The 13235-nt window shown below is 38.3% G+C and overlaps 1 protein-coding gene across 2 annotated transcripts in view; it reads left to right on the top strand.

Annotated features, from left to right (window-relative positions):
* CNOT2 (CCR4-NOT transcription complex subunit 2) overlaps nt 1-1640 on the top strand; it is a 136153-nt gene extending 134513 nt beyond the window's left edge. For both annotated transcript variants that reach the window (XM_067564034.1, XM_067564032.1), the window contains exon 15: nt 498-1640. In XM_067564034.1, coding sequence (XP_067420135.1) covers nt 498-584 — 87 coding nt within the window. In that variant the 3' untranslated portion in view covers nt 585-1640. The remainder of the gene's footprint in view (nt 1-497) is intronic.
* Nucleotides 1641-13235: the final 11595 nt, after the last annotated feature.

Genomic DNA, 13235 nt, shown 5'->3' with positions numbered 1-13235 from the left:
GAAAGAGAAACTTGGCTTCATGGTATTCCTAACCATTTTGCCTTCTGCTAACAGTTGGCACGGTGATATGCCAGAAAATGCCTCAGAACTCACTGTTGTGGCATCTAAAATAAATCTTTGAGAAGATCTTTTGAACCATTGAAAAGTAGCTTTACCTCAAAGTTTACTTAATGGCTTAAATGTGTCTTGGCTGTATGTTTAATAGTTTAGGTGCTCACAACTAAGTTTCTGAAGCTAACTTACCATTAAAAAATGGGGAAGCCGGTGCTATTGTAGAAATAGCATTGTATTGTATCGGTTTGTTGTTTTTTTTAAATAATTAACTATGATCACACACTAAATTTGTATTTTTTGCCCCAGTTATAAAATAGGGATTAAATCAAGCTATTTTTAAAGCATCATTTTATTTAAAGAGACAAAGTTTGTTCATAAAGGACAGATATTTACATATGTAAGGAAAATATCGACAATTAAATAACCCTTTTGTTTAATTGTAGGAGTTCCATCTGGAATATGACAAATTAGAAGAAAGGCCTCATCTGCCATCAACCTTCAACTACAACCCTGCTCAGCAAGCCTTCTAAACACTTCCCTTTTCTCGGGGTATGGCTGTCTCGGCACAATACTCAACATAACTGCAGAACTGATGTGGCTCAGGCATCCTGGTTTTAATTCCTTGAGGATCTGGCAATTGGCTCATGCAAAGGGTCACCATTTGAGGTCCTGCCTTACTAATTATGTGCTGCCCAACAACTAAATTTGTAATTTGTTTTTCTTTAGTTTGAGCAGGGTCTGAATTTGTTTTTGTTTATTTTATTTTATTTTTTGCCAGCAGACAAGCTTGGGTCTAAAGACAAGCGATTACACTGTCAAAAGTTTACCACTTAGTTTCCAAAATGTAAAAAAAAAAAAAAAAAGGAAAAAGACAAAATTAGACAATTTGCATTGTTCATTGTAGCACTATTGGTAATAAAAAATGTTTGTGCATTTTTATGTGAAGATCCTTCTCGTATTTCATTTGGAAAGATGAGCAAGGTCTGCTTCCTTCATTTTACTTCCCCTTCTGTTTTTGAAAGGCAGTTTTCGCCAAGCTTAATGCAAGAATATCTGACTGTTTAGAAGAAAGATATTGCCACAACCTCTGGTTAGTTTCCAGGGTTGTGTATTACTGAGCTTCATCTTTCCAGAATGAGCAAAACACTGTCCAGTCTTTGTTACGATTTTGTAATAAATGTGTACATTTTTTTTAAATTTTTGGACATCACATGAATAAAGGTATGTATGTACGAATGTGTATATATTATATATATGACATCTATTTTGGAAAATGTTTGCCCTGCTGTACCTCATTTTTAGGAGGTGTGCATGGATGCAATATATGAAAACGGGACATTCTGGAACTGCTGGTCAGGGGACTACTTTGTCGCCCTGTGCACTAAAGGGCCAGATTTTCAGCAGCCAAGGACATCCATACCCAAGTGAATGTGATGGGACTTAAAGAAGTGAACTGAGACAATTCACTCTGGCTGTTTGAACAGCAGCGTTTCATAGGAAGAGAAAAAAAAAAAAAGATCAATCTTGTATTTTCTGACCACATAAAGGCTTCTTCTCTTTGTAATAAAGTAGAAAAGCTCTCCTCACTGCAGTGTTGACTTTGATTTGAGATTGTGAAATCATTTCTTCAACAATGAAAAATGAAAATAACTGTTGAAGTATTAAAAATATCAAGCTGTACAGTGGTTAAGACACTTACATTGAAGAGTCTTTTAGCTGCTGACAAATAATTTAAGAGATAACATACCTTTCCTCACTAGGCCAAAAATTATGGTCAATTTTGTTTTCATATTAAACAAACTAATACAAAATAGAAAATTATTTTTTACAAATGGGATTGGGTAACATTTGAAATGATAGCAAGGCTTGTATTTAAAGTACTTTTCTTTTTGTGATGGGTTTGTTGGTTTAGAACTAAAATATCCTAACTGGTCACAGCTTTATTTCCACGCTGATATTTTATCACTTCAAACAGAGAAGTACATTTCATTTGATGCATATGACTTCCTGAGGCTCAGACCTCAATAAACAAAACCTGAATGCACCATTTCTTGAAAGTACTGTAACTGTTCTCTAGACTAAAGAGGGAAAAAACCAGCCTGGTTAGCGTGTGTCCCTTATTTTAATGTGACAGCTATTTTACATTCAACGACTTGTGAACTATATTACATCTGATGATGCAAACTATGTTTTAAAAAAACCTGAAGTTACCAAAGCAAGAAAAGACAGCAAAACAATGTCAGTGAATCTTGATTTTTTTATTTCAGTTTTTAACCTATTTTTCTATGTAGTACAAAACAGTTTGTTGGCATTTATCAAATAATGTTTGGAAATTGACCAATAATGACATTGCTGTGTTTCTGTATCAGGTGTATAGCAACTTTAAATTCTACATTTTTATATGTATTTTGGGATAAGAGAGACATAAAAATATAAAACTACTTATATATCATCTTTTTATTATTTAAAGCAAACAACTTTCTCAACCTGAAAGGAAAGTGATGGTCATAATTTAAATGGTTGTAAACACTGCTGAAAAAGTTACTATGATTATTCCCTAGCTCAGAAAAGAATCAAATATTTAACTACTAAGAAACAAAAAATATAAACGGAAGAAAGATGTATGAAAAAAATCACAAGTTTAATGCTCACTTATGGTAAATAGTTCTAATTTTAAAAAGCCTGCTTGGACTTCAAGATTTAGGTTTTAAAACGTATCAGAAGAATACATTTAACTTTAAGTTAGATGTGATTATTTGTGGTCTAATATTTTTTCCTGCACAAAATCAGCCTTGGTGAAATGAACAAAAGTAGAGTAAGGAGCAAGATAATCTAGTGAAACTAACAAAACAAAACAAAATCTTGCATGCTGCGAAGCATGTGATGACATTTTAAAACGAATCATTAATCTAGAGTTGAGAATGTAAACGCATCTTCCAAATGGTGACTTTTGTGAAGCCTTTGCATTCAGTTACACTAGTTCAAAAGCTTAATGTGTTTAAACTTAATATCACATAAAATGCACAGTGTCAGTACAGGAGCTGATGACTTATCCTATCCAAGGGAATAATGGTTTGGCTCATTTATCCTGCTTCTTGGTAATTAAATGAGGGGGCACAGAGATTTGTAACTCCTTGGTGGTTTTAGTTTTGTTTCATGTTGTGCCAAAGTTGGAGAAGGAGCTTTGAATATAGAACAAAAGATATAAAACTTTAAGTACTCCATGAACAATTACAGGTCTCTTTATTAAAGAGCAGAACATTTAAAAAAAAAATCTTACTGAAAACATTTCAAATCACTGTGTTTTGGTGAGTGAATTGAGCTAGGACATTGTGGGTACATAACATTTCAATACAAGACCTGTGGCACAGCCATGAGTGGCTCGGGTCAGCTGACTTGGGTGCAGGCTGCTGGAGTATAAAATTGCAGTGTAGACATTTGTGCTTGGGCTGGAGCCCATACTGTGAGACCCTTCCAGGGCTCCAGCCTGAGCCTGAACATCTGTCTACACTGCTATTTTAGCCACTCAGCCTGAGTCAACTGACCCAGGCTCTGAGATTCGGTGCCATGGGTTTTTGATTGCATTGTAGACCTATCTCGTGGGTATGTCTACACTGCAGTGTAAGCCCAGGGTTCGAATTCAGGCTCAAATCTAACCTTTCTGTCTACACACAAATCATGCTAACCCAGGGTCCCAGACCCTCAAGAGAGTGGAGGATCCAAATCGGAGTCAATCCAGGACCCAGAGTTCAAACCCTATTGCTTTGCAGTATAGATGCAACCCCATGGGACTCCTCCTCTGGGAGTGCACCAACAGTATTCCACAATCCCATGGGCTACTTTCTTTGTTCTCTGGCAGTCAAATTTTCTCAAACTGCACCATGATCAACGGCTAGAGCAGCCACATTTCGGTAGAGGTCTGGGATAAGAAGTCTGGGATATGGGTATTTGTGCAATGTAGATGCTGGAGCCCAAGGTTAGGACCAAGAGTTTAAAAATTCCTAACGTGAGGTTACAAATGAGTGTAGATGCTTAAGCCTAGGTTAACAAACCTAGGATCTGCTAACTTGAGTTTTACTAACCCTGGGCTTACATTGCAGTGTAGACATAACCTATGTTGTAACCTCTGGTATGTTGTATACCCTATGGCAGCTACTGTACAAAAAAGTTTTGTAGGTGATTTTATATTCCACTATAACATTATTATTCTTGAAGTAAATACTCCAACTCTTCAACTGTTTTCATGCAAGTCTTTTTCTGTAATTACGTGTGGTCCTCTGTGGACAGTATGCAAGGTAAGTTTTGAATAGGAATATAAAACTGGATTTCTTAAAACAGCTGGAAATATTTAGGTCTTTGAAGTTGTCAGACATTTCTAAATCTGTGATTTTGTTAGTGCTTGTTATAAAGCATTTGTTCACTGATGTATTGAAACAGATGAAGAATTATTTTAGTTTACTTGAATAACCACCACACTGTTGGGGGAAAAAATTAAATGGACATTACTCACTTGACTAGAAATAGTACTAACAGGAATATTCAGTTAGACAGCCATTCCAGCCTTATCTCAAACCACTGTGCCTTTCATAAAACTGAATTAAGGACAATCAGCCTTAACACTCAATTCCCTGTCTCAGTTTTATTACAGCAATGTGCCCTGATGATGCAAATATTTACCCACATGAGTAACTTCCTGCACTTGAGTCTCACTGAACACACAGGTGGTCCTACTGAACATGTGAGGCTACTCACATGCGTAAGATTATTCATGTACAGTATTTTGGCCTTGGATGCCTAAACTATCTGCCCTTTATATTTTAGTATTAGTGATTGAATAAGTGTTAATCCAGCACAGTGATTTAGAATCTTGCTTCTATTTTGCTGTACATCATGTGCAGTGTTGTATCTTTCATCCAGTACAATTGATTTTAATTTTTATACTTTATTACAGTATATAATCTTTCAAAGAAACTAATGATTCTCAATTTTAAGAATTTTCTTAAAATAAGATGAGTCATATACTGTAGTATTTAACTTAAATTCTAAAATGTGCTGCATTTCAATAACAGTAACCACTAACTTTGAGTTACAATTTTTTTGTAATGACCTAGAGGCAATGCTGAAAGCAACTGGAAATCTTCAATATTTCTGTTTCTAGAAGTCTATGTAGCAGACAACTAGATCCTGCCATTGATATCTAATTGGTAATGACTCAATGATTCAGACAGGTTAGTCAGTTTCTGAATAAAAGTGTGTTGAAGTTATTAAACTATACTGGACACATTTAAAATTGATTTTTTAGTAATCTCCCAATGACTTGAATTAAAACTACTTCCACAGGTATGTGTATTTATATTGACTGAAATTGAATGCAAACTTGATTGACAGTGCCTTATTCAGGAAGGGATTTAAAATGAACAAGTTTGATGCTAATTAATGAATGAGCTGCATAGTTTTAGATTCCAAATAACTAAATATATTCCAATTCCATTGGTTAAAATAGTTAAACTTTTCAGAATATGCTTACTGGTTGGATACCATGCTTCCCCCCACATTTCTGTCAAAGAGGATTCTTTCAAAAGTATCTGCTGTATTGTAACTTTTTTCTCCTGGATTCTCAGTTGAGACTGTACAGTAGGGTGAGAAATTGGGGGATTTGACTTATTTGTTTCCCTCCCTCTAACAAATAATTTTGCCCTCAGCATTTTGGGGGCATCAGAAGAGTGTATTAGTCAGATGGCTAGCTGTAATGCAGTTAATTTACAGATTAATTTTTAAATTGTGGTTTGAATAACCTCAAGAGATTTAATTTGGCCCTTTGAAAACAGTCTACTATTGAGTTACTTTTCAGCTTTTTTTAAAAATAAAGTTAGAGGTATCTGACAAATGTTTCTTGAATGTTATGATATCTGATTTTGAAACATAGTGCTTCAAGTTGGATACATAAAACATTTCAACTTGAACTTGTTAGGAAATTTGAGCATATAAAAATCTATTTTATTTCCCATAAACATATTCATGTTTTATCTGTGAAGGTGTCAAAATGGTTGTTGATATAGCACTTCATTGTATACAGCTGTTAAAAGGGCTGCACTGTCCACTGTACAAGCAAACTAGCAACTGCCATATCATAATCTTCTTTCATATGCCTATGCACTGTTGCTGATCAAGAGCTAATGGAAAGCTTCATTTCCTGAGCGCACTTGTGCAGACAGGTTGGTGAAAAGAAGGGGGAAAGGATGTCTCCTTTTGCTCCTCAGCCCTGGTGTTCACTTTTTTCTTTGAAGGTATGGGATGAAATCTATTTATTTGTTTACAAATAAATAAACAAACTGCTTATGGTATCATAAGCGTTGCATTTATAATAGCTTTGCTTCACTGAACTTATATACATGCTTCTAAAAATTGTACTTAAAGACTTCAAGAAATATGGGAAGAGTTCAGTCAGTCTAGTATGGCAGAAACACTTTTATAAATTACTAGTCCAGGCCCTGTCTCTTAAAAGAAATACAGGTTGCCTCAGAGCTCATTCTAGGCCTGCTACTCATAACTGTAGATTGTCTGAGGCAGCTTTCAGATGTCAGCAAAGTGCACTCTGCTTTTCATATGAAGATTTATCTCTGGAATGCAGTCTGTCCACAGATTATCAAGACAAAACATATCTGAAACCAGTGAGCAAGTTAATGCTACGTGAGATTTTTCCAGTTGTCAACATATGTGGCCATTTCAGTAGATTATCAGTCGAAAGTATTCAGTTCCTCCAATCACAGGAGCTCTACCCAATCACAAATCCTATTCTAGGGTTGGGCGTCAATGATTGCTTATGTAACTTTTGCTGACCCAAATAAAATGTATGAAATGTAAATATTTCTACAGCCCTTTGTAAATGTAGAGGGCCTGATATGTGGTCAGCATTATACTCCATCCTCATTTCACCATCTTCTGAAGGTACCCTTGTTCAGTGAGCTAACGAGGTAGCTAAAATTGGTTTTGTAGCACTTCGCAGCCATGAACTAGTATTCTTTCAGCAGAAGGTTAACTAATTTCATGGTGAAATATGAAAGAAAAGGCTTCAAGATGAACAATTGATTAAATGTGTGTGGGTTGGTTTTGTTTGTTTAGCAGGTGGATGAACTGAGGAATGTAGGCAGGAGAGTTTCGGTACAACAAAGCAGATCGTGAATCTCAGAAAGTTAATGTGTCCTTTACATGCAAAGACCACTTGTCTTATAATGACTAATGAGCACAGAACCCATGGCTGGGTATTGATACTGGAAGTGGGGCAGGGAAGGATATGGAGTTGAATACCAAATAGGAGAAGACTCCTATTGCTAATTGTTTGAAAGGTGAAGACTAAAAGGGGTAGGGTCAGTCATGCGTTTGTATAAGAACAACACAATGTAATGAGATAATCAGGAGCCTGAGGAAAAAGACAACATGATAGGCAATAAACCTATATGGTAAAAAAAAATAAGTTGTTAGGCACCAGAGGGCTGGGTGCAGATCACATAGGTTTAGAATCAGTGTAAGACATTTCAATATTTTGAATATACACACACACATGCAAAAAGCAGCAATGTGGTTCACAAGAGAGCACCATTCCCAACATGCTAACAGCACAGAGTGACTGGAGGGGACAGATGAAGATAACAAAAGATTAGCCAAAACGAGGACTGTTTGAAATATAAAAATGTATTGCAGCAGATAATATGAAGAACTAAAGTCGGCGAGGCATGCACCTAAAATTAGAGTAATTTTCCTGAAAAATATTTGGTGTTACACATGTAGTTGATACACAGCAGCTCTGGATAAAGAGTGCAGTGATGCAATTGTGGATAATATTCAAAAGTATTCGTATCACAAAAATAGATTCTGAATAGCCTTCCTGCCAAATATTGCTGAATATAACATTTGAAGAACTTATGGATCAACTTATTTTTAAAGGCTTCACATTGCACATTGCCCCCTTAGAGAAGTGACAAAGTCTGACAGTGGACAAAGTGACACTGCTATTCCATACTTATTACGTCTGTATTTTGTTCAATGTACATGTCACCTTATGAACTGCAAGCTCATGTTCTGCCCTGGAATTACCACTGCCGTCTCTATATAATTGCCTACAATAAAGGCTATGGAATCAGAATTTAATTACCGGTACAGAGAAGGTAGGAGAGAATTGAGCATGCTGTTTTACAGCTGTATCTTTAGGCAATGCTTGGTCAGCATAAATATGTTAGTGAATTAGTCAATAGGTCTCTGAAAACACCCAACACCTTTTGCAAACAGATCAATATTTTACATTGGAGTGGGCAGTCTATGGCCCACCATTAACTGTGCAAACTCTCTCCCCCCCCCCCCCCCCCCCCCCAAATCTGGTGTTTGCATGCAAATAATTTGGTCAGTTATCACTCTGTCTACTCTTCCGTATTCTGCATAAATGATTAAAATGCTCCTGAAGAACAAACAGCTGATCTGTCAACAACATAGACTTGTGAATTGGGTTTCAGACCAGATCCAGCACTGAGATGGTGCTGATCATGATGTAAACCTCAGGGTTGACTGGGTGACTTGGTGAGGTAGAAAGAATCTCACTGTTCTGGCTCTGATCCTTAGTCTCATGTTGTAACACACTGGTGGGGATACCCAGAGCTGTGAGTCGCTGTGTTACCTCTGCGCCTCAGCAAGCACGAACTTTGTCAAAGACTAGACTGTGACTCAGCTCCCTGCCACACCAATCTGTCAACCTCACCAGCAAACTCTTCAAGGCTCTCTCTGCCCAAACCTTGTCTAGCACATAACAATCTGTGAACTCCAGCCCCGAGTGCCTCAGAGATATTTCAATATGCAGCCCCTACCACTGTGCATTTACAGACGATACTAAACTTGCTGCTCCGGTGAAGAGTCAGTACAACAGTTTGTTTATTTAACGGAGGCAAATACACCCTTCCCTTCAAACACAATGCTGAATCAGTTTATAGCAGAAGTAAAACAAGTTTATTAACAAAAAAGCATGGCTTAAGTGATACAATGTAAAAGAGAGAGAGGCAGAGATGGTTACAGTCCAAAAAAAAAAAAGTGAAACACATCTAAAAGACGACAACTTAACCTAGCAAATAGTCTTTGTTCAAGCTGTTTTTTCTCACCCTCATTTCCTTTCCAGCTTTTCATTGGCCAGGACCTTTCAGAGAGATCAGGTCGCTTGGTTTCCGTGTCTCTTGAGATGAAAGATAAAGATGGAGTGTCTCTATTCACCCAAAGGAATGTCTTTGTTTTACAAGTCAGGAAGGCTACCTGGGAACTCAGTTTCCTGTGTCTCTTTAGGGTACAGGAGCCATGTTAATTCTTTCTCTCAAGTTCAGGATCAGAATTCCCCTGCCAGTTCAGCTCAATGGTTTTGTTTACTGCAAATATGTAAATTCAAGTAAAACCACATTCCTTTGTCTAAGATGGAGTTGTTTGTCATCGTTACCTGGGCTAGGCTGTCAGTCTTAACCATGTTTTAGTATCATGAGAATGGACATATTAGATCAGACCAATAGTCCATCTAGGCCAGTACCCCATCTTCCAACACTGGCTCATGCCAGATGCTTCAGAGGGAATGAACTGAATAGGGCAATCATAGAGTAATCCATCCCCTGACATCCAGTCCCAGCTTCTGGCAGTAAATTTGGGGACACCCAGATCATGGGGTTGCATCCCTGACTATCTTGGGTAATAGCCATTGATGGACTAGACTCCATTAACTTATCTAATTCTCTTTTGAATCCAGTTCTACTTTTGGCCTTCACAACACCCCCTGGCAACAAGTTCCACAGGTTGACTGTGCATTGTGTGAAGTATTACCTTGTGTTAAATTTAATCTGATACCTATTAATTTCATCAGGTGACTTCTGGTTCTTGGGTTATGTAGGGGTAACTGACACTTCCCTATTCACTCTCTGTACACCATTCATAATTTTATAGACCTCTATCGTATCCCCTCTTTCTTGTCTCTTTTCTAAGATGAACAGTCCCAGTCTTTTTAATCTCTTCTCATATGGAAGCCGTTCCATGCCCCTAATCATTTTTCTTGCCCTTCTCTGTAGCTTTTCCAATTCTAGTATATCTTTTTTTGAGATGGGCTGACAATAACTGCATGTAGTATTCTAGATGTGGGTGTTTATATAGTGGCATTATGTTGTTTTCTGTCTTATCTATCCGTTTCCTAATGGTTCCTAGCAGTCTGTTCGCTTTTTTTTACTGCTGCTGCAAATTGAGAGGATGTTTTCAGAGCAGTGTCCACAATGACTCCAAGATCTTTCTTGAGTGAACAGCTAAATTAGAACCCATTATTTTGTATTTATAGTTGGGGTGGTTTTCCAATGTGCATTACTTAGCAACATTGAATTTCATATGCTGTTTTGTTGCCCTGTCAGACAGTTTTGTGCGAGCCCTTTGTAACTCTTTGCAGTTAGCTTTGGACTCAACTGTCTTCAATAATTTAATAATGTCTTCAAACTTTGTCACCTTGCTATTAACCTCCTTTTCCAGATCATTTATGAGTGTGTTGAACAGCACTGGTCCAACTACAGAACCAAAAGGGCCCCCAGCACTGGAAGAAGGAGTAGGAAGCAACCCAGGGAATTGGACAGTAGCGGTGAGTGACCAAGACTGAGCAGCAAGGTATCAATTTCCTAGAGCCTCGGATCAGGGTACAGTGGAGAAGGGTGGGCCTGTGTCATCCTACCCCATCCGACCCACCACAGACACCACCAAAGGCCATCACATAGACTTTGGCCACTATGCTTTACTGCCCTGAACCCCGGGCCAGCCCCACTGACTCCGGCCATTGGGCCATACTGCCCTGGGAAGAAGGGCAGCTACTTGGACTTTAGCCACTAAGCCTTACTCTCCTGAAGCCCAGGCCTGCCTTAGTGACTTGGGCAATGGGACCATACTGACCTGAGAGGCTTACAGGATATACCTGCCCCACAACAGACTTGTTAAAGGCTTTCTGAAAGTTCTGGTATACTATAGCCACTGGATCATCCTTGTCCTATTGACACGCTATTGACATTCCTATTGACACCCTCAAAGAATTCTACTAGACTGGTGAGGCATGATTTCCTTTACAAAAGCCCTATTGACTCTTCCCAACATATCATGTTCATCTGTGTGTCTGATAATTCTGTTCTTTACTATAGTTTTAACCAATTTGCCTGGTACTGAAGTTAGACTTCCTGGCCTGTAATTGCCAGGATCACCTCTGGAGCCTTTTTTAAAAATTGGTGTTAATTTAACTAACCTCTAGTCAGTCCCTGCTACAGAGGCTTATTTAAATAAGTTACATGCCACAGTTAGTAGTTATGCAATTTCATATTTGAGTTATTTTAGAGCTCTTGATGGTGAATACCAGCTGGTCTTGGTGACTTATTACTGTTTAATTTATCAGTTTGTTCCAAAACCACCTCTATTGACATCTAATCCTCAGATTTGTCACCTAAAATGAATGGCTCAGGTGTGGAAAGCTCCCTCATGTTCTTGCAGTGAAGACTGATGCACAGAATTTATTTAGCTTCTTTGCAATGGTCTTGTCTTCCTTGAGTGCTCCTTTAGCACCTTGATCATCTAGTGGCCCCACTGATCATAATGAGGAAATTCATAACTTCACATATAATGTTAACACATGCATTTTACAATGATATTAATAACCAGCGTGTTGTTAGCTATGTGACCTCACAAGGCATATTTTGTACAAATATTATTGTAGTAGTATATAGGGTGTGTAGTAGTACAGAAGGGATTAGGGAGACATATATTATAGAGATTTGTGATGGCTGCTATTTCTCCACCTCAACAGCATCCACTTCCAGAGGTCTGCAGTAATCAATCTTGTTGTTCTTCCTATTCAACATCTATATTTAATCCCCTAAAAACTTGTATGTATATTGCTGGTACTGGTGATGTGGCTTCACTTCAGGCACAGCCCCATTACTCAACACTAACAGTGCCTGAGTGACAGTAACACCCAGATTAGCTAAATCCAGGCAAGACATAAGGTGGTGATAGTAGAGCACTAGCATAGGTGGAGTCTTGGCGGTCCCGAAGGACTCATCACTAGCCCCAGTAACTAGAAGTGCCTTTCAATAGCTAAAGCCAGGCATGAGATTGCCCTTTTTCTGCTATGGACCTGGTCACAGTGGTCCACATATTTGTCATTTCCAGGATCAACTATTGCAATAAACTGTGTGGGGGGCTGAAAGTGAATGCCATGAAAAAGCTTCACACAGCACAACAAGCCGCAGCCGGCTAGACAAGGTAATGAGCACACTTCACTCGCTGCCCTGCATGCATCTGTCATGCTGGTTAGATTAGGGGAGCATTTAACGTATGGTTTAACATCAATATGTCAAAATCATAATAATTCATGTGAGATATGCCATGTCAGATACTGTTAGAAAAGTTGTAATATGCTAAGTAAGATGATAGTACTCATGTTCATTATATGTTCATTATATGTGAAATGGAAGTTATGGATGTATTTGATATTTCTGTATGTCAATTTGGGCTGGCTGGGAAATACCCCAGACAGAGTGGCGGCAGAACAATAGCCAGCTTAATGGCCCATTAAGACACTCACGAATACAAGGGGCCCAGGAAGAGTTACCAGGATTGGCCCATGTGACTCTGGACTCCATTTTAGTTCTTGTACTATTCCACCAGACAGCATGGCCAAGGCTGGGGGGTATATAAGGCTGAGCCACAGAATCCATTTTGTCTTTGTTCCTGTTCAGCTACAGACACACACCTACCTCTGGATCAATTCATTTGCAACTGAACCGAAGGACTAAGACCCATCCAGATACTGGAAGTGTACCAGAGGACTATACAAGCCTGCAACTCCACAATTCTTCTAGAAACCTGATGTATACGAACTTTCAATCATTTGTATGTATCTGATTTGCTTTGACCCTTTAACATTTGTCTCATGTTTTGTTTCTTTCTTTTTACAATAAACCTTTAGTTTTAGTTACTGAAGGATTGGCTGGCAGGGTGGTATTTTGGGTAAGATCCAAACTTATATTGATCTGGTACTGTGGCTGACTCTTTGGGGTCAGGAGGAACCTTTTTAGTAACGAGCATAGAGTTTAAATAACTAGTCTCTTTACTGGACCTAGTGGCTGATTGGAAGCCAGAGGCTG

Source organism: Emydura macquarii, unplaced genomic scaffold (genome assembly GCF_026122565.2).
Source record: "Emydura macquarii macquarii isolate MOO-44397 ecotype Brisbane River unplaced genomic scaffold, CSIRO-AGI_Emac_v2 contig_2636, whole genome shotgun sequence".
In the NCBI taxonomy this organism is placed as follows: Eukaryota; Metazoa; Chordata; order Testudines; family Chelidae; genus Emydura; species Emydura macquarii.
This window is presented reverse-complemented; position numbering and strand designations above follow the sequence as displayed.